At 38.5% G+C, this 22,873-nt stretch overlaps 1 protein-coding gene across 1 annotated transcript in view; it reads left to right on the top strand.

The window, feature by feature from the left end:
* Positions 1–22,459, top strand: part of LOC143880262 (retinal-binding protein) — a 52,264-nt gene extending 29,805 nt beyond the window's left edge. The window contains exons 6-15 of the mRNA XM_077383102.1: positions 5,963–6,003; positions 6,136–6,252; positions 6,436–6,516; positions 6,975–7,037; positions 7,175–7,226; positions 14,911–14,985; positions 20,732–20,779; positions 21,100–21,135; positions 21,223–21,297; positions 22,179–22,459. Of these exons, the coding sequence (XP_077239217.1) occupies positions 5,963–6,003; positions 6,136–6,252; positions 6,436–6,516; positions 6,975–7,037; positions 7,175–7,226; positions 14,911–14,985; positions 20,732–20,779; positions 21,100–21,135; positions 21,223–21,297; positions 22,179–22,250 (660 nt within the window). The 3' untranslated portion in view covers positions 22,251–22,459. The remainder of the gene's footprint in view (positions 1–5,962; positions 6,004–6,135; positions 6,253–6,435; positions 6,517–6,974; positions 7,038–7,174; positions 7,227–14,910; positions 14,986–20,731; positions 20,780–21,099; positions 21,136–21,222; positions 21,298–22,178) is intronic.
* Positions 22,460–22,873: the final 414 nt, after the last annotated feature.

Here is a 22,873-nt window from a genome sequence, read left to right as displayed (position 1 = left end):
GATCTTGATCATGACGTGGAAAGTAGGATCCGAAGAACAATCTGACTCCGACCTGACCGATAAGGAATTTGAATGGATCGTGACTGTAACATAGGTGAATCCGACCCGAAGTGGATCCGTTGACACCCCTACCGAACATATGTCCAGAGTTGTAGGATTCGGGCTTTAGACTACTGAGCAAAAGAGTCTTCAAGATGATCCAAGACGCCGAGCAACACCCGCTTTGTCCCCCTTATGATGGTCTCCAAATCAAATTACTGCACACTCCACCCGAACATGTTCCTCCACAGCCTTAGTTTCCCATGGGGACGAGCATCTACCTCATCCTATTATGCCGGACCTCCAGCTAGATGTCATTTGGTTAGTTGATGCAGGTGCCACTCATCACCATCACCTCATTGATCACATAGGTAATATTTCCTCTCTCGTCCCTTATTCCAATTCGTTGTGTTTCGTCATGGGTGATGGGTCCTTCCTACGTATTGACCATCTATGCACTGTTTCCATTCCTTCCATTTCTGTTTTTTTTTCATGTTCCTGATGTACACTAAATTTTCCTAGCATTCAATGTAAATTGTTTGACTCACAATTCACTTCTCAATTCTCTTGTTACTTTATTTTTGCCCCTTTGTGTGTTCTTTTGAAGGATTTGCAATTGGGGACAATCCTTGCTAAAGGCACTCCCTGTGGCAACTTCTACATTTTGGGTGCTGCAGATTTTAGATCCTCTGCTATTGTTACTTTCATTGAACTTGTTTCCATGTTCGCATCATCTCCATCACTATTAGCGTAGCATCACTGCCTTGGTCACATTAACAGTCCCACCTTGCAAGCTTCAGTTTCTCAGTCATATGTTACTGTTCATTGTTGTAATAAGTTTCCCAAGTCCTAAACTTGGAAAACGTACTGAACTTCCTTTTTAATCATCTAATAAAATTACTTCTTTTCCATTTGAGTTAGTACATTCAGATGTATGAAGACTTGTTCTGTCCTCTCTTTTTTTTGAATGGTTTGTTCCGTCCTCTCTTTCTTGTTCACTTATTGCGTTATATATTTTGATGATTTTTCTCGTTTTACATGCATTCTTTTCATCAAACCGAAATCCTATGTTCTCTCTGTCTTTTCTTGGTTTTATATCTTTGTCATAGAACATCATGACACAGGGGTTGGGCCTGTAGCTCAATGCTTGAGGCGTTGTTTCTCAACCCTGGGGTCGCAGGTTCGATCCCAGCTTACCAATAAAAAAAAAGAGTGGGATAAGGCTTTGTTTCTCAACCCTGAGGTCGCAGGTTTAATCCCAGCTTACAAATCAAAAGAAAAGAGTGGGATACTCTTGATGCATATGCTATGTTCATCTGTCTGCTACTCAATGTAAGAAGTTCTCTGCCAAAGCCGTTACCTATATCTTTTTATGTGTCTTCTACCGCTTAAGTATCTTGCAGTCAATTGCTCTTGGGTGTATCCCAACTGATTTCTTACAAGCAAATTTTAAAACTACTCGTATTGAGAAAATTTTTGTACCTTGAATAAGTTGAAGTCACTCATATAAGGTTTGATGATACAAGGGCAATAACTCTTCTCCCATCAATCTTTTCATCTATTCCCAAGTCGTAATTGCAGGTTTGGACAGTCAGCTTCTTAGAATTTTTATCGATTTTCATAAAGCCATTGCACGATCTCTATGCCCCAAAGCAACCAATGAAACCCTTTTATGCACTGGTACCTCCTTGTAGTCAAGTACTTCTTCCACCATAGTCACCCATCTATTCTTCGGCTTCTAGTCTTCCAAAAAATTTGGGAATCTCGATCTTAATTCCTTTCTCATCATTTATTTTCTTGTGGAATTTGAGTAATGGGTTGGAATTTTTTTGAGGGATTTTTATAGAGTGGAGCATGATATCTATAGGTTACCTGATCTTCAACTCCTGAATTAGTCTCTACTTGTTCCGACACACTTGGAGCTAGAGGCATCTCTTGATTGCGTGGAATTTGGGCAAGAACAATGTTGGATTGAGCAAATTGACCCCTCTTCTCCATCTCTTGGCTGATTCTTGTGACACATGCTTCTCCGCTTAGTTGAATCATCTTTGTAATCTCATCATAATTTTTGTTTTCATTCACGTCTTCACTAGAATCAGGATGAGAGCCCTCCTAGAAAGCCCTCTGGCTTTCTAGGAGTTCTTGATTGCCGAATACACAACAATATATTTCAACAATGTGTTAAGCTAATAGACAAAAATACAGTTTTTTTCTTTTTTATATCATTTTAAAACAAAAAGTACTGCAGAATGCACAACAACTAACCTTTTGAATGCTAACTAATCAAAAGAATGAAGAATCACTCCAGAAAATAGATCTAAGCGAGTTTGATTACATCCATAGATCAGATCCTAGGAAAACCCTGCCGAAATTTTTAGATTGAAAGTTTTCTTCCGAAGAAAACTCCACAAATGGAATGTAGTAAAAATCTGCACCCAAACTCAGCTCCTTTCTTATTACAATAGCAAAAAGAAAACATCCTAAACAGAGTTCCAAGTACATACATACATACCTTTTTTTTGTTTTGAAAGGGAAACATACATATATATATATATATATATGAGGAAATGGTTTGTGAGTAGCTGCTCAGATAAGCTTATCTGAGTAGAGCTCACAAACCATAGGCGGGGCCACATTTTTGGGGGGATCCAAAGCATTCATTTGGAAGGCCCTTCCATGGATAGGGTGTGTACCAAAAATCAGCCCTATAGGATCTTCCTAACCCTGGCATTTGTGGAGGGGAAAAATGGGCAGAAACATGGACACACAGTGTCTGTCCATTTTCCCCTCCACCTTTGATTGGGTTAGGATGATCCTATAGGGCTGATTTTTGGTACACACCCTATCCATGGAAGGGCCTTCTAAATGAATGCTTTGGATCCCCCAAAAAATGTGCCCCCCCCTCCCCCATACCCCACAAGATGGTTTGTGAGCTCTGCTTATATAAGCTTATCTGAGCAGCTGCTCACAAGCCATTCTCTCTCTCTCTCTCTCTCTCTCTCTATATATATATATATATATATATATATATATATATATATATATATATATATATATAGGGCTGCAACAGGGTCGGGTTGGGTCGTGATTTTTCAAAACCCTAGCCCAACCCTGGATCCCATTATCTCGGCCCTGACCGCCCTGACCTTGAGTCTCAACCCATTGCCCGCTCTACAGGGCTCAGTGCTGGCCGGGCCCGGCCGGCCCTAATTTACCCTAGTGCAAATACCTGTTAAGAGTGCCAAAAATAAAGCAACCACTTATCATATAGAACAAAATGATCAATAAACAGAGAAAGGGAACAAAATAAGACAATATGAATTCAACAACATGACAGGCAACAGAGACAATTAATAATAATAATCTGAAGAAACATCAATCCAAGATAATAGAAAACATTAGCAAAAGAAACATGCACAGATGGTTCAATTATATAATAGAAAACTTAGGGTCGGGCCAGGTCAGGGTACCCGAGGCATTAACCCAGAACCCGACCCGACCCGAGTCAGGGTCTAAAAAAATGAACCCTGACCCGCCCTCAGGGTTGGAAAATCCAGCCCTGACCCTGTTCGGGCTCAGGGCGGGTCAGGGCTGACAGGGCCAAACTTGCACCCCTAATATATATATATATATATATATATATATATATGAGAAAAGTGTTTCTGGTCCGGCCGACTAGAGATCATTCTCTAGTCCGCCACCCAAAAACACATGGGTCCCACATATTTGGGTGATCTAAAGCATTCATTTGATAGGCTTCATCATAGATAGGATGTCCACAAAAATTCAGCTTCATAGGATCTTCTTAACCCTTCGATTTGTGGAGTTAAAAAATGGACAGATTTGTGGCGGTTTATAGCCGTCCATTTTAAGCTCCACAAATCATAGGGTTGGGATGATCCTATGAAGCTAATTTCTTGTGGACACCGTCTCTATGTCAGGGCCCATCAAATGAATGCTTTGCATCACCCAAATATGTGGGACCCATGTGTTTTTGGGTGGCGGACTAGAGAATGATCTCTAGTCGGCCGGACTAGAAACACTTTCCTCTATATATATATATATATGCACACACACCCTCACACACACACACACACACACACACATATATATATATATATATATATATATATATATATATATATATATATATGCACACACACCCTCACACATATACTCCCCCACTTGGTCTATCACCAAAAAAGTCCTAATTAGTACGGACTTCTTTAAAAAATGCTTAGAAATTAAGACAGTCTAGAACTGAGCATTCTTTCAACGGTACCTGTCCTAATAATTTACAACTCTCTAACTAATTACTTTTAAAAGTAGAAAAAGCTACTGGATTTAAAAAAAAAAAAAAAAAAAAAGGCACAGAATCATCAAGTTAAAACATGTGTCGTCATCCATAAGTAGCCCCATCTGCATCACGTTGAATTGGCACCTATCAGCATCATATTGTGCACCACGAACAGCCGCAACTCCTCTCTTCCTCGGTTTGTGTTTCTGGTCCATCTCTGGGTCACAAGCAATCCCTTTTCCCCCTTCTTTGCATATGTTTTAATGACTTTTGGATGACACTTAGGTGACACATGGCAATAGAAGAGGAAAGATGAGTATAACTAGTTGGGTGATGCAGCAAGAAAAGAGGAGACATGAGCAACTACTTGGGTGACACTTTGCACCCTCTAATTATTATAACACATTAATAAAAGCTTACTTTGATGCACCAAACAAACAAAATAAAAATAAAATAAAGAAAGTCACTTTGAATCGATAGCCCCTCTCTTGGCTGTCTTTGTGTTGTGGTAGGTCCCCCATCAATTGGGTTAAAAACAATTATACCTTATGCCATCAAGGCCATCTATGAATAACTATTATAACACATTAATAAAAGCTTACAAAGACTTAATTCGATCAAATAAATAAAAAAATAAAAATAAAATAAAGAAAGTCACTTTGAATCAATAGTCCCTCTCTTGGCTGTCATTATGTTGTGATGGTCCCCCATCAATTGGGTTAAAAACAATTATACCTTATGCCATCAAGGCCATCTATGAAGGGCCCTATCTTAATAGTACGAAAAAACCCTTATGTAAAAGGCTTCAATCTTTAATTGTTTTTAATTGGGTTAAAAACAATTATACCTTATGCCCACAAGAGTCCGTTTCTACCATTCCTATCTTTTAAGGCGCTAAAGATATGCGATATGATGAGATTTTCCGAAGCGACTATGATCCGCTTCGGAAGATTCTCATTATCCTGTTTTCCGCACGATTCTTTAGGCGTTAATGAGAAGCCTTGCCGAACACGCCCTTAGTTTCTCTAGATTTTGATTCACAAAGTAAGAATTAGCAATGACAATGGAATGAGCCTGATCTTGTAGAAGAGACAAACAATCCGGTGCTACATCCTCCTAAGTAAAAATGCTTTCCCTATAGGTTAGCAAGGACATATCCCTTCTCCTTCTATGATTTCTTTGGAAGTACAAATACCATCTCTTCATGTTGTTTTGCGCAAATTTCTTCAACAAAAAATTGTTGTTGGATGTCAATGTTGTCTGAGATTTAACATATTAGACAATTTGGGAGGAGCTGCAATTCTAGTGTGAACTGATTATTCTTTTACATTTTCCTAAATATTAGAAAATTTAGGAGGAGCTGCAATTCTAGTGTGAACTGATTATTTTTTTTACATTTTCCTAATCGGATGTTGTTCTTATTATTCTATAATAAGAAGTAACTGATTCTATAATGTTGTAAAAATAACTGAATTTGTCATTGGTGTTAAATAGTTGGGTATTGATTTTAGTTATTGATGCTATTTCCAATATATGATAATTCTTGAAGTTCTATATTTTGTTTATTTCTTTTTTCTTTGGAAATTATGCCATATTATTGTCATCTGATACTTGTATTTCTTCCAGGTTTTATTAGATTTTATACGGCAAATAAATGATGATGAGGGGTATGATTTTTCCCCTTGAAAGTGTTGTTGAAATTCAGTGATGTCTTGACTTGGTCAATTCCCTATGGGTCATGTATTTTGAATGCATATAATGTGTGGTAATATTGTACTTCAAATGATGTTGTACTTTAGGCCCATGGAGGAACAACGACAACGCTACGGGCCTTCTCTATACAGCCTTACAAGCATGGTGCTTTCAATTCGACTCTTTCTTCTTCTTTATTGGGGCCGTTTTGAGACAAGAAAACCGTGAGATATATTTCTTCGCTTAAATATTCAGTTTGCTAATTTCTAATTAAATTGTATGATTTCCGGTCTAGCAATTTTTTATTCACCCCAACCATTTTTATATTGTTGTTAGCTTCAATCCTTTTCTTAAGAAAGAATCACTTGGTTGAATCCATTTTTATTTTCTATGTTCTTTCTGTGCAGGCACAAGGATCAGCTTGCTGTCTTGGAGCAAGCAGTGCATGTTTACACCTCTGAGTTCGAACGATTTCTTAAATTCATAAGGTATTTTACTATTGTCTTTCTGAGGTCTTTAATAGTTCTGTTATTCATTGTTGCTCGATATGCTTCTATCTCTTCTGCTTGAGTGAGTGAGTTTTTTTTATCATGTTTTTTTTTTTTGTTTTCCATTCAAGTTTCTTTTCTTTTTAGTTTAATTTCTTCAGCACTTGGATGTTCCTTGGTTACAACTGTTGATTTAGCTTGAAGCCATTTTTCTCTTTGCTACTCATAGTTCATAAATGGACCTAGTGGTGAACCCATGAGTTTAATAGCTTGCCTCATTGTTTTTGTCAGCTCAATTGGTTCTGGTGCGACGTTTACATTGCTCATCATCATTTATTTAAATAGTATTCTAGAATTCTACCTTATTGGGTAATGAATATGGTTGCAGCAAAAGTACTTGCACATTTGTTTATGCAATTTGAATTTGTATTTTTGACTGATTAAATTATGTACTCCAGTGAGGTATTCGCGAATTCCCCCTTCCTAATTTCAGCAGAGGATGCTGGTGCTTTGGAATCGAGGCAGGGTCTCTCTCATTTCATGATGTTTAAGGCTTTACTTGTTCAGTTTCTTTCACATTTCTGATGCAGCCACCATACTAGAAATTTGAAATGAGTACTATAGTTTTCAAACTGAAGTGGTTTCTATGGCTCTACAGGAAAAACGATGACTACAAGGAAACAATCATTCTCCCTGGGAAAACTTATGAGGTGCATTTTACCAAGATCTACCTCTTCGTGACACAAGATTTTGTTGCATTGTTTTTTTTTTCCAAGAAGTAGAGATGGCTCAATAAGAGCATGATAGTTTCTCAGATGAGCGGAAGCAAACAGTGCATGAGCCATCCATATGGGAAGCAAACACGGATCTCTCACTTCAATAGCTAGCAGTTGTGTGCATCTAATTGGTTTAAATTACTCTTCTATGGTCTTGTAACCTTCTTCGCCCAATGAAAACTCAAATAAGTTCTTTTATGACTAACAAATTCATGTACAACATGCATGTTTGCCATGGAGACACATGACTTAATAACTCTACTAAACCAGGCTGAATCCATATTGGGTTTGAATTTAGAACGAATTCAATTTATCTAGAAGGCATATATATATATATATATATATATATATATATATGAGAATACGGTTTCTACACACAAGTGTAGATAAGTTATCTACACACTAGCTTAAAATACAGTGGAGGCCCACATTGTTTGGGTGATCCAAACCATTCATTTGATTGGCCCTCACATAGATAGGGTGTCCACAAAAAATCAGCTCCATAGGATCATCCTAACCCTTCGAATCGTGGAGTTAAAAAATGGACAGATTTGTGAAGGTTTATACACGTCCATTTTACCTCCACAAATCGTAGGGTTGGGATTATCCTATATATATGTATATGTATATATATATATATATATATATATATATATATATATATATATAGAGAGAGAGAGAGAGAGAGAGAGAGAGAGAGAGAGAGAGAGAGAGAGAGAGAGAGAGAGAATAGTGTTCCTGCGCAGCTGCTCAGGTAGCTCATCTGAGCAGCTGCTTCAAAAACTCATGTGGCCCACTTTTTGGGGTGATCCAAAGCATTCATTTGAAATTCCCTTCCATGGATAGGGTGTGTACAAAAAATCAGCCCTATAGGATCATCCTAACCCAATCAAAGGTCGAGGGGAAAATGGACAGACATTGTTTCTGACCATTTTTCCCCTCCACAAATGGCAGGGTTAGGATGATCCTAAAGGGCTGTTTTTTGGTACACACCCTATTCATGGAAGGGCCTTCCAAATGAATGCTTTGGATCACCGCAAAAATGTGGGGCCACATGAGTTTTTGAAGCAGCTGCTCAGATAAGCTATCTGAGCAACTGCGCAGGAACACTTTTCTCATACACACACATACACACACACACACACACACACACACACACATGAGAAAAGTGTAGCTACATGATCGAGTAGCTAACTTAGCTACTCCGTCGGATTAAAATACAGTGGGGGCCCACATTGTTTGGGTGATGCAAACCATTCATTTGATGAGCCCTCACATAGATAGGGTGTGCCCGAAAAATCAGCTCCATAGGATCATCCCAACCATATGATTTGTGGAGGCAAAAATGGACGTGTATAAACCTTCACAAATCTGTCCTTTTTTGCCTCCACAGTTTGAAGGGTTGGGATGATCCAATGGAGCTAATTTTTTGGGCACACCCTATGTATGTGAGGGCCTATCAAATGAATGGTTTGGATCACCCAAACAATGTGGGCCACTGTATTTTAAGCTGACGGAGTAGCTAAGTTAGCTACTCGATCGAGTAGCTACACTTTCTATATATATATATATATATATATATATATATATATATATATATATTAGGAAAAGGTTTCTGAGCTCGAGCTCAACCTGAGCTAGAGCTCAGAAACCACATCTCCCATTGTTGTTTGAGTCATCCAACCCATTAGTTCTATAGGTTATAGTTAGGATTATGGTTATGGTTATGGTTAGGATTATGGGTTATGGTTAGGGTTATGATTTGTGGAGGTTTAAAATGGATGGCTAGAAATTATGGTCCTATATATTGGATGGTTAGGATTATGGAATGGAGCTGGTTTGTTAGGAAGACCCTATCTTTGTGAAGTAGTATAAAATGAATGTGTTGGATGAGTGAAACTACTATGGGAGATGGTGGTTTCTAAGCTCTAGCTGAGCCTGAGCTAGAGCTCAGAAACCACGCCCTCCAACATATGTTGGGCCCTTCGTATCTAGAGCCTATTGTAGTGGGGGGTGTCTCCCTCAATGTTGTTTCTAAAAACAACACATGGAATTCAGGTATTTCTGCCCCTATTCCAGACCCCCGATTATGTTCCAAAATGTTAACTATTCTTTCATTGTCAAATCAGCCGTAACTGATGTGATTATGAACTAAAGGATGCACTAGGCATAAGCCTCAATGATCTCATCCTCGTTGCTTGTATTCTCGTTCAGATCTAGTTGCTGCTACACTTTCTGTAGCACTATCCTTTTGCTGTCAATCCTCTTATAAGAATTGGATGAAGTCTTTTAGATGGCATCAGGTCCACGTTCTACTCAAAGATCAACTTGCTTTGATATCGAACTAATGCAAATAAGGCTCTAAAAAAGATTTACAATCACTCCCTTATTAGGAAATAGCCAGGAATTAATGAACCAATTGGTTTAAACATGGGATACTCTTTACTTGTGCATGGTATGTGCTGTGCAAATGTCTTGTATTTAGGCATTATCTAGCATCCGACGGACTAATCTGTGCAACACACCCAGATAATTTTTGGTTTTGTGCTAAAGAATATTTCCATAATTTTCTTGATGTAGTGGCATTGATACATAAGCCATGTATTGGGGCTACGGGTTCGAAATTTCAGATTTCGCCAAGTTTCGGTTTCGCTCTCAAGAAGTTCGGCCGAAATTTAAAACCATGCTCATAGCATCATGAAAACAAAGAAGTTCTCTACTAGCTGTCACTAAAGCAAAGAAAACAAACTCATCAAAATCATTTTTTTTTGAAATGGCGAGATATATTGATTAAATGGAACCGAGTTGGTCCACAGAATACAAAGGGAAAACAGAAAGAAGATAAAAACTCATCAAAATCATACTTTATTAGTTGCTCTGTATTCCGCTTTGGCTTTGACTTAGTTTTTTTTAGTAAGCTAGGATTGAACCTCCGACCTCTAGGTTGAAGAACCAAGCATTGACCATCGAGCTAAAGTTTCAATGCCAGCTTTTTTCTTTGACTATACTACGCTATGTAGCACTTCTTGCTCATCATAACTGCTCCCTCATGATTCTTCCCTAGAAAACTACATCACGTTGTTCCCACTTTCAGATAATCCCGAATCATCAATATCAAACTATGTTGAATCATGTTTTTATCCCACATCTAGCCCACTAGTTTTCAACATACTAGTTGATGGGGATCTAGACTCAGGATTTCGAGTATACCAGCAACGAAGGAGACATAGGGACGGGGAGTTGACTTCGATTTGGAAGGACGACCATATTCTTTGTTCTAAATGTCTCAGATTGACGATCCGACGGCACAGATGATTCATTGATGTTGCAGACACATTTCAGATGCCAGACCGGCCCACATACATTTTCGGATATGATTCATACATCATGTGGGCCCCTTTTTGAGTCTTAGATTTTTTTTAGTTTTCTTTTTGTTTTAGGGTGCTAAAAGAGTCTTTTATGAGTCTTTTTAGTTATAGGGGGTAATAGGGTCTCTTTTGCACGGAAATAACTTAAGTTATGTGAGTTATGGTTGTTTTAAATTGGCCCAACACATCTATTACGGGATTTTAAGTGGGAGCATGTCTTTAAGTCCTTAGAAAAGGGTAGTTTGGTCTTAGGGTTTTCTATTGGTTTGATATAAATACTTTATGTTGGGTTTGTAAAAGAGTTTACCAAATTTTGGAAAATTTCGGCTGAAATTTCGATAAATTGTTTTTTTTAAATATAGAATTATTCCGAAATTTGGTAAGTAATTAAATAATATTTTTTTTATTATCGAATTTCAACCGAAATTTCTGTTTCGGCCAAGACCGAAATTTAAACCGAAGCCAAAATTTAAAACCATGGCTATGAGTCGCGGGGAAATCCACAAGTGGGTTATGGCTTTGACAAATGAGATGGAGTCACTCCATTAAAATCATACTTGGGATCTTCTGAAGCTTCCCAAGGAAAAGAAGGCAATTGATTACAAGAAAAGAAGTGGATCTACCAGAAGGAAGCATCTTCTAATACTGGTGGAGAAACGTACAATGCTCGTCTAGTCACAAAAGGGTACTCCCAGAAAGTGGGCATTGATTACAAAGAGATATTCTCACATGTGGTAAAACACACTTCATTCCATGTATTGTCGAGTCTGTTTGCAGGGCATAATCTATAGCTAGACCTGATGGATGCTACAACTTGGAGGAACAAATTTACATGGAGACCAGAGGGATTTATTGCAAAAAGTCAAAGAGGATTGTGTGTGTCTACTGAAGGCTGAACCAGTCTCCCTATGGGTTGAAGCAGTCACCTAGGAAGTGGGATTTGCGGTTCAATTCATTCGTGACGAGGAATGAGTACACACATAGTAGCTTTAATTGTTGTGTTTATTATCGTGCTATTGATTTTATTTATTTATTTTTTTTTGAAAATTGTTGGTTCAGCTAGTTTTGACCACTCATCAGATCCCGTTTACTGCCTGAAGGATCATTATCGTGCTATTGATGATAATTCATACACATATATTTGCTACTATATGTTGATAATATGATAATTGCTGCTCACACCAGGAAGGAGGTCGATAAGCTAAAATCTTTGTTAAGCCAGGAATTGGACGTGAAGGATTTAGGTACTGCTAAGAAGATCCTTGGGATGGAAATAAGTCGAGACTAGAAAAAGAGGAGTGCTTTGGTTTTCATAGACTAAGTACATTGAACAGGTGCTACAGAGGTTCAACATGGAAAATGCAAAACCAGTTGGCACTTCTTTGGCGAGCCACTTCAAACCGGGTGAGTAGTTTATGCCCATCTAGTGATGAGCAATGGGCAGGCAGGTCTAACGTCCCTTATGCTAGTGTCATCGGTTGTCTAATGCATGCAATGATCTGTACAAGGCTAGATATGACTCATCCCATGAGTGTAGTAAATAGATGCATGGCGAATCCGGGAAAGGAGCATTGGAATGCAATGAAGTAGATTCTCAGGTACTTAGGAGGCACTATAAATTTTGGTTTGGTGCATGACATGGGAAAATTGAAGATGGGTTGACAGGCTGTAGATTTTGACCATGCAGGAGTCTTGGATGAGAGGAGATCAAATACAGACTATGTGTTGATATCTGTGACATAGGCAGATTTCTTGGATGGCTTGGATGGCTTCTCTTCAATCTACTATCACCCTATCTGTGACATAGGCAGATTACATGGTGGCGGGTGAGGCTGCCAAGGAGGTTGTTTTGTCGGATGGATTGGTTTATGATATTGGGTTGAAACATGAAGAAGTCTTGTTACACTGTGACAGTCAAAGTGCCATACATCTGGTGAAGAATCCAGAGACGGGAATGGGTGGCAGATGGAAGCATCAATTTACAGAAAATACATATAGATGACAATGCAACTGATATGTTGAGAAAGACGGTTACAACGACTAAGTTCAAGCATTGCAAAAATTTGGCCAATATCAGCAGTTGATGATTGACTAGGCACCTCATGGAATGGAGTGGGCATCCCAGGTGCATGAGTTGCAGAATTGTGTTCCAAATAGTAACAATGGAGTTGATCTTCATGTGTTTGCAGAATTAAAGCCAAGGTGGATATTGTTGTACAAATGTATTATATTCTGGCATTATCCAGCACCCCGACGGACTAATGTGTGCAGGGCACGTCGGGTTAAGCTTGGCCAAGAAGGAAAGAAAATTTAATTTTCAGTTTTGCACTAAAGGGTATTTCAGTAATTTTTTTGACGAGTGGCATTGATATATAAGCCAGATATTAGGGTTATGGGTTGTGTTGTTTTCTTTGTGTTTCCTTGGCCGAGAAGCAGAGTTTTGCATCCCTAAACCGAAATAGTGAAACTCTTCTCCCCTGGACGTAGGCACACTGCCGAACCATGTGAATCTTGTGATCGTCTTGTTTGTGATTGTGTTACTCTCATCTTATCTTAACGTTTTGCACCACATCGAGTGCGATCTTATTTGAGAAGGTATTTCTCAGTTTTCGACAGTTAACACTAAGATTATTGAAATAAAACAGATCAGTGGTTACAGCCTTGGGATTTGAGTCATTTGACTACACTGGATGAAAATACTAGGATTGGAAATTTATCAATGCATGGAAAACTCCATAGGAACTTCGTCCCTTTCTGGTTCAGCAAGAAACACGCACAAAAACATGAACAAATAGACAAAAATGCACTGCACAGCATACGATCCGAAGAGGAAATCTGAGAAAGAAAAAACATTGTTTCTGGAAAAGTTCCAGCAGAAGAAAAATGAAACTCCAATTAATGCATTGCCTTCTTGTTGGAGACCCCTAGTCCAAACATAATAATTGACTAATATGCGGTGGGGTTTGATATAATCGAGAGTGTTCCAGATTTCCTGTCTGCAGGCCTTACAAAACATCCTCAATAGGACAATACGGAACCTATTTAAACTACATCCTCAATAGGACAATACAGAACCTATTTAAACTATTCCAGAAAAATCTGGAAAACTACTCATACTTTTCAGCAGCTCAAAATAGAAGGCTTTGTAGCTTTTCAGCCCATTCTTTCCACATGGGACCCTCGTGCTCATGTAAGCTGTTGTCAGCCATTATGGTCTTACGTGGGCCCCTTTTCTGCTTGATCCCTTCTTTTTCTACTCCAAATATATGTTTTAATAGTTCAGACTGGATTCTTTTATTCCATGATTTGATATTATAAACATTTGGGTAGGAAAGACATTAGGTGCAAACAGGCATTGTTTGTTTGCGTTTTTAAAGATGTGCATCTTTGATTGGGGAACCATAATTCATAGTTGTACTACATTGGAGATATGATGTTCCAATTACAAAATGAAGTTGAGTGAAGGCTTTTTTAGGGGTTCCTGACTCCAAAGAAGTGGAGTGATAAAATCGATTGTCCCTTCCCAGTTAGTAAAAGAAATGCTTTCCAAGATGGTTTCATGCTTCTTCTATTTTGAATGGTAAGATGGTTTCATGCTTGTAAACAATTATCATATTTCTATTGGGTTGAAACATTTGTTTCCCCTTTATGTATGCAAAACCTTGATTGTTCCCCTTTTGCTATGAGTGAAGCTTACTAGGTCAGAGCCTTCGTTGACGCTATAATGTGGAATCAGGTGTTGAATTATCATTTTAGTTTGTAGTAGTTAATGTTTTTAGCGGGTTCCAGCATCATTATTATAATTGTGGTTTAATATAATCACATCAAACAAGTCACTTAAATTTTGATATAACTGAAATGGATTTCTTAGTTCTTCACCATTAAAATAAGAATATAAATAGGGCAGTGATAAATCGACCCCCATATCTCTCTCTCTCTCTCTCTCTCTCTCTCTCTCTCTCTAAGCACTGCCCTATATGGGGGTCAATTTAAGATATATGGGGGTCGATTTATCACTGCCCTATAAATACTATGGATAATGGAAACAAGTCCTGCTTTTGCTATTGTTATCTTTTTTTACATTGTGGGTTGTTACATAACTTTGCAACTTTGTACTGTTGTTAATGTTCTTTATATTTTATCTTTATTTGTGCAATTGTACTCTAGAAACTGATGTTTCATGGTTCTAATTGGGAGAACTTTTCTCTCACCTTCAATGCATCTCTCAGTTTTCATTTTTTTCCCTCTAGGTCTCATTGACAGTGGAATCTGCAAATTCATATATTGCTTGGGAATTTTCCGTAGCACAGGGGAAAATGAACATGGTATTTTCATTGAGACCTTTAATTATAATGTTTAACAGATGATTACAAGTATTTTCCAAATTATTCTGTTTTTGTTATTATATATGATTAATCCTCCTATTTCTCTTAAATTTGTGACCACAGTTACGAATTCATTAGTTTTGTTTTATCAGCAGAATTTATCAATGTTTGTTACTTGACATTAAACAAAATGAACTAGATTGCAAGAGTCATAAAATTTGGTATGTGCAGATTGCATAGCCTACACACTCTCACAAAAATACTTCTGAAGGTTTTGTTTGTAGTTAAGAGTGTGTGAATGTAGTTAGAGTGTCCACATCAAATTTGGTATGCACAGATGGCATAGCCTATACACTGTCACAAGAATACTTCTTATGGTCAGTGGCATTGAACTGCCGAGTGGGGGAGAATAAGAAACAATTGCTTGTCCCCTTTGGTTGTATTCTGCTCATTTTGTTTGGAATGAAAATTTTTACCTTTCAAAAAAAAAATGATAAGAAACAGTGAAGAATCGTAAAAATCATACATTACTTCTTTTGGTGGAGCATTTCCCTTTTTTTCAGATTTTGAATGGAACCTATTCGTGCATATTTTGGATCATAGCAATAATGCCACATCCGCATGTTAGAGACCTTTCTGCCATTAGAGGCAAGTCAACATTACAGCGTTTCAGGGTATTTTCACCTACATGGAAATTAACCATGCAACATTTTGGATTTTAACCGTCTTTAAAATTCCATCACTCTGCACTTGATTCAAATATATGGCATATTGGCATTTTTCGCAGAGGCAAAAATAGGCTTCAAACTGCTCATTTATCAATTTTCGAAAAGAGTTAGCTCAAGTTCTAGATCTTTAGCCTACATTTTATACGACATTTAACTTTTGAAATCCAAAATATTTCATCAATTTACTATCATAATTTTTTAACAAGTGATTCATTAAAAAGCAAAAGAGAAATTCAGAGAATTAAATGACATGAAATGATCGTTTGATGGGCTCTGTGCATGCAAAAACTACTGAAATATTGGTCAATGAACTAATCTATCCTTATACCTGAACGAGACATATAATCAACTAAGTTCTAATCATCTAAGTTAGCTTGGCAAGGAGACAACTAGTTATTGTTATTTTGAGGAAGTGAATGCCATCAATGATTATGTATCATGTTTCACTCCATGGGGGAAACATCTAGAAGACCCAATGAACTTTGTTCGAAATGAATGTAAATCAGTGCTGGCAAGCACGTGTTAATGAATAAAAGAATGCTTTGGTTGTCTATGTATTTTACTCCTTTGTATACATAAACAAACATCTGCATCCTAAAAATAGGTTGATTTGATAAGTTTGTTAATTATGATGCTTAAATAAATACCGGTGATAATTAACTTGACTGGGTGTGGAATGCGAGCAATCTGTGTTTATATTCATGCATCTCATGCTTTTAGATTTACTTTTGATGAATGAACAGATTTCAGGGCATGCAAAGTTTCAAAACAATTGGCATTTTATTGTTATCAAAATCTATCCTCTTCTTGCTTCCTTCAATACTAAAATGGTGAATATTGCAAACATTTGAGGTAGCATACATGTCAAGAGAAATACCAATCTTGGAAAAGGGTTTGAGCCTCTTGCTCAATGGTAAAGGCTTTGGCCTTCCACCTTGAGGTCTTAGGTTCGATCCCAGCTTACCTACCAAAAAAATCTTGGAAAAAAAACTAATGTGCTGACATGTTTATAGTCTATACTGCCTATATAATAATATCTAAAGACATTAATTTACCAAAACATAAATATATATTAAAATTTATATGAATGAAAATAATCCCTTCACCACACTAGCTTCAAGATGCGTGACCTCGAGAAGTGTACCAGCCTACAACTATTTACAATAAACAGCAATCAGTTTGGAATTTTAGCTGTTGGTCCCACCCTTTCCCTTCATTTTCTTTGCCACAACGTGTTTGTGGGACCACGAGTCTCCTTCCATCTCCGTCCACCTGGTTTCTGTATGCAATTGCACCGCCAAGGCAAGGGAACCTTCCTCCATTAGATTGTATCTTGATCCACCTTCCGATGGTATTTTTTCCTCCACAATCAACACCAGATAAGTTCATCATGCAGCTTGATTGAGAGAAATCCAATGATTTGTTTAAATGCTGGCACTTCCACTATCATCCGTGTCTAGTTTACATTTCTGGCACTAAATGACTAGAAATCAACGTCCAACACTAACCCTATTGCATCTCCCATCTCTGCCACCGTCTGTCTTCCATGGCTGTAGAGGAATGCCATGGAATCTCAAATAGAATCTGTACCAAGCTATCTGCCTCAGATCCATTTCCCTCCATTGTTCCAATGTCAGAATGCAAGAATCTTTTCCTCTAGGGATTACTCCCACCCCTTCTTGGTGGTCTCGTCTTGTTGAAACTTGAAACCCAGCTCCGTAAATCCTCCAAGGACCATTTCGGATGCATTGTCATAGTCAAACACCGCTTGAAGGAAGCTCTAAGTTCTGCAGTCATTGTCTACACTTTGATTTTCGGTATTCCTTACCCCCTTCTTTAAAAGCCCTCCTCTCTAAGCCATGCCCCCAAACACCTCTGGTCTTCATGAGCTTTCAAATATATTTTTATTTTTTATGTTTTTGGAAATGGTGATGGGCCTTCAATTTAACCACCTCAATCCATGATTGCCTATCCGCCTTTCCTTCTTTATCTCCGACATGTAACCCTTTTGTGGTAGTTCCTATTTTGTCAAAGTCCTCATAGTCTCCTCCCTCGTGTAGTCATCTCCTCTCATGGTCTAGCAATCTTTCATTTACCCGCAATCACTGCACTTCTAGTCACCTTCCATCCTAGTCGTTGACTTTGATTCTTCCTAGTCACTTTCTGCCACCCTTCTTCTTCCTAATCTTCAGGGTCATGAATGCCGTTCTTATTGCTTCTTTGATCCTTTCAGTTCCCTTGTTCTGATCATTGGGCTTCATGTTATCATCTCAGACAAATGACTTCTTTTTGAAATTGTTGACGCAACAATCACTACATTGCCAATCTCCGGGATGTCATCTTGTTTGTTCTTCTCATGATTTTCCTGGCTGATTGATTGACACTGATATTTTACTAGGTTCCCTTGTCTTAAGTCCATGAGACCTCACTTTTGACCCAGAAGTCAAATGGCTAATCTGCTGTATATTAAAGTGTTTGTCGCGGCACTAAGCCTCAAGATGATCTTAGCCTCAAGTTAATTGTTGGAGACCAATTTGATGGTTCATAGGGTGGAGTGCCTTGCTGGTCTTACAACAAAGTGTATCATCTTCCTTCTAACCTTGGGCTCCATCTTGCTATTAGTACGCTCCCACTGCCCTCATGGGCCAAAAAGTGGAAAGTTGAAAAGCTTGCCTTCTGGAAGAAATTTTTTCTATCCTTCAGAGGTAGAATCACACTTATCAAGATTTCTATTTTCCAATCTTGGTGCACTTTAGATCTTCATTTAAGATCATTGTTCTGATCTCTAGAGGTTTCGGTCTTGTTATGTTGGGGTTGAGAAATAAGAAGCTTTTGGCAAAATGGTTTTGGGGGGTTTGGGGAGGAACGAGAAGCTCTTCGGTGCAAAATCATCCTTTGCAATTATTGGTGGATGACTGGGTGGGAGGAGGGGATTAGGTTTGGGGATGATATGCTCATCTGAGCTTATATAGGCTACTTAGTCAAGAAGGGGTTAGTGTCAAAATCCTATTGTAGAGTGGGGAGGAGGTTTTTTGGCGGGGAATCGATATTTGGAAGGAATGTAAGAGTGGAGTTTTAGAGGGCCTTTGATTTGTTGATGTCGTTGGCGTCCATGTATGTCTCCTTTCACAACTGTTGTTGGTCTCTTGATCCTCAATGGAGATTTCAGTTATGTCTTCCTCCACTTTTATCTCGATGCGCGGGGGGGGAGACCTTTTGTTGGACAGCGTTCGTTAGAAAGTTGAATATATGTGATACGCTCAAGAAGATGAGATTTTGGTTTGCTAATATATTCGATGTGTCAACTCTCTATCCACTGTAGGGTGTCTTGGATGTGGGCATCTCTCAATAGCTTTGACGTCCAATGTTCCTTTCCGCTAAGGTGACTGACTTCTTTCCAGTTGGGTACTTCGTAGCTAGATGGATCTTTTTTTTTTGAATGGTGAGCTAGATGGATCCCCTTGCCTCCTAATACTCTTGGAATTGATGGAAGTTCTTTGGTTAATCTGAGCCTGGACAAGATTGGTGGCGTAACAAGAAATGCAAAGAAGTGGTGAGAGCCATTTTCGGGCCCATTGGAATAAAGATTCCTTAGAAGCAGAAATCGTGGATATTTTAACCGGTCTTCATGTGTCCATTGATCTTGGTGAGAGCTGGTGTCTGGAAGGATTGAAGGGTGCAAGTAGGGTGAAGATCCACAAGGAATGTATGAGGCCATGTTGTCTAAAGCTAAAACAAGACTTTGCCAGGCATGGGAGGCGATGAACCGGTCTTCATGTGTCCAATGAACTTCCTTTGGTCTTTGAAGTGTTTGGAGGGACTCATAAACTCATAAAAACTTTGTCAGAGGAGAAGCGCGTGCGCGCGCCTGGGGGGGCGCAGGCACAGAGTGGTGAAACCTTTGTTGGACAGCATTCGTTAGAAAGTTGAATGTCTGCTATACTCAAGAAGATGAGATTTTGGTTTGCTAATATATCTTGCGCAAAGAAGTGGAAGAATCCATTTGTCAACTATCTATCCATTGTAGGGTGTGTCTTGGATGTGGACATCTCTCAATAGCTTTGATGTCCAATGTTGCTTTCTGCTAAGGTGACTGACTTCTTTCCGGTTGGACACATTGTAGCTAGATGGACCCCCCCCCCCCCCCCCCCCCCCCCCGCCCCTCCCTTTTTTCCTTTTTTTTTGGAATGGTGAGCTAGATGGATCCCCTTGCCTCTTAATACTCTCGAAATTGCTGGAAGTTCTTTTGTTAATCTGAGCCTGGACAAGATTGGTGGCGTAACAAGAAATGCAAAGAAGTGAGGAAAGCCATTTTCGGCCCCATTGGAATAAAGACTCCGTAGAGGCAGAAATCGTGGATATTTTAACCGGTCTTCATGTGTCCATTGAACTTCCTATGGTCTTCAAAGTGTTGGGATGGAGTCATAGAATGGTTTTGCATGAGCATCCTAAGCAAACATGGGTTTGTGGCACCTAGCAAATTTTATATTAGAGATTGTGGTCCTTTATTGAGCTCTTAACCATATACCTCAGAGCATTAATGACTGCGCATTCACTAGCCTGCGAAAGAGTAGAAAGAATGGTGCTTGCAATTGGCACGGATTTGTTATTGCTTTACAATTTTCTTTTTGTATTTGTGGTTTTGTTTAAGCTGTATCTTTGCTGCCTTGTTGGGGCAATCTTTTCCCTGCTATTGTTTTGTTTTCTAAAGCTAATGACTTCATCTGCTTTTTGGTATCAACTGTCCTTCAAAATTACAAACTTATTGCCCATAACTAATTTCATATATTTTCACTCATTTGCATTTATGATTGTAAACTAGATTAATGTTAACAATAAAAAATAAAGACATGGAAAAATATTGCATCCCTTCTCTTGTATTGCAGTTATTTTTCTGCTAGATTATTATTGAATGCTTCCCTTATTCCACTGCACTAGATATTTCTTTTCCTTGGTTACTTCTGCAAGCAGACAAAGAGGTATGATCTCTTGTTAAGGATTTTTTTTTTTTGAGGCAGGATATAGGATTTAGAGTGGAGTACAGTAGCCCTTCTGGAGAGACTATAGTAAGTGCAATTGTTCAGTACAATATATAATTTCTATCGTCAAACAAACTTTTCTGATCCATTTTCTCTTCAATCCTTGGCTTTCTCTGGAAAAGAGAGCCATGCAATACAGTAACTCCCATTGTGCGTGCCAATATAATTTCTATCTTCGAACAAACGTTTTTTTTCCACTTCTCTTCAGTCCTTGGCTTTGGAAAAGAGAGCTCTTTGCAGTGCATTTCCCCCATTCCCTTCCTTTGACACTCCATCCAATTAATGCATTTTGATGAAGTTTACCTTATTGTCTTTTACTGTTACTTGACTTGTTTGAGATCCTGCAGATGATCTTACCCTATCGCCGCTATGAGTCTAACCAAGTAAGTTAATGCATTTTGTGATGTTTACTATAGCATGGTTAATGCTTGGTTTTAAGTCCTTATCGTTCCCATTGATTTCCCTTGCAGGGGAATTTTTGCACGTTAATGGGTGGATGTTACAAACTCATCTGGGACAATTCTTATTCAACCTTCTTCAAAAAGGTAACAGATGCCATTCAAGTGATTTGATGCCAAATGGTCTACAAAAGTATATTTTCTTTGAGGAATAATAAATGGAGATGTGCAAAATCCCTCCAGACAGGACGTTTGGCACATTGAAACCATGTAGTTTCAACGTGTAATAGTGAAAGACACAGTGTTTTTTCTCAAAAAAAAAAAAAAAATGTAGTTTCAACGTGTGAAACCTGCTACATGTGTCTCTCTACCTAGCATTCCCCTCACTCTCCGTTTGGGATCTTTTGTTATAAAGTTATGAGGTTCTTGATGTTAATCCAAGGAGTCTTAAACGGAAAAATTGTCTAATATACTTTTCTTTTCGAGGAATACTAAATAGAGATGCACAAAATCCCTCGAGGCAGGAGGTTTGGCGCATTGAAACCTTGTAGTTTCAATGTGTAATAGTGAAAGACACCGTGTTTTTTTCTCCAAAAAAAAAAAAATGTAGTTTCAACGTGTGAAACCTGTTGCCATTCAAAAAAAGAAAACGTGTGGAACCTGCTACATGTATCTCTCCCTAGCATCCCCGTACTCTCCATTTGGGATCTTTTGTAATAAAGTTATGAGGTTCTTGATGTTTATCCAAGGAGTCTTAAACGGAAAAAAAAAATGGTCTTACTGTTCTGGCTTAGGTTTTGGCAATTATGTACGTAATCTCAGTGTAATGTTTCATGAAAATAGTTTATAGTTGAATATCCCCTGTCTGAACTTTTACTTGCCATTCAGCTTAAGTGGGTTGGGGAAAAAACGGAGATGAGGGAGAGATCTCAATCAGACCCTCATTTAAGCAAATATAGATACGGTTTAGATGTCCTTTTAACATTTCTCAGACATTCACTATGCTAATGGTTTTCCTTTTCTGGCAGAGCTTGCGTTACAAAGTGGATGCTGTACATCCAGTAGTAGATGCGCTGCAGATGGCTGCAGATGGTAGTTGAATTAGAAGGGATAAAAGGGTATCACCCTGGACAGCCGAAGCAGCTGTTGGCTGTCAATTCATTTGTACTATTGCATCAGTTCTACTCTAGATTTTATAGATCATTTAAAGCAGTTGATTTTATTATTGACACAGACTTGGGGGTGAATTCCATAATCTGTATTATTATTTGTGTGGGTCAATCGATGAAATAAGTCATGTTTTATTTCATTATCTTTCGTTTATTATGGTAGTCAACTATCATCACTTCATTTGTCGTTTATGACAATTGGAAGAAGGTGATGAAACATCGTCTTTCCTTTGGTTCTCAATGGCATTACGAGAGCAACTGGGGCCGGGCTCAACCCGAACTACGGGTTCAACCCGATTTCGGCTGTGGTTGAGTGTATATTGTTTGGGTTGGGTTGGGTTGGGTTAGAGATAGGATTGAGAGATGCCAGCCCGATTTAATTTTGGTTGGGTTAGGGTTGAGACCTTGGGCAACCCGAAACCGATCTCATATTTGGTTGGAGTCTTTTGTCCCATGGTTTTTCATGTGTTTCTTACCCACTCCGAAAGTAGGGCGTGTTTGGCAAAGCTTCTCATTCTTGCATAATCAAGGGGAGATAAACGGATTCATGAGAA

This window comes from Tasmannia lanceolata, unplaced genomic scaffold (genome assembly GCF_043159265.1).
Source record: "Tasmannia lanceolata isolate RefF3 unplaced genomic scaffold, GAP_Taslan_0.1 ptg000006l, whole genome shotgun sequence".
NCBI lineage: Eukaryota > Viridiplantae > Streptophyta > Magnoliopsida > Canellales > Winteraceae > Tasmannia > Tasmannia lanceolata.
The sequence above is the reverse complement of the archived record's forward strand: the minus strand, read 5'-3'. Positions and strand labels throughout refer to the sequence as shown.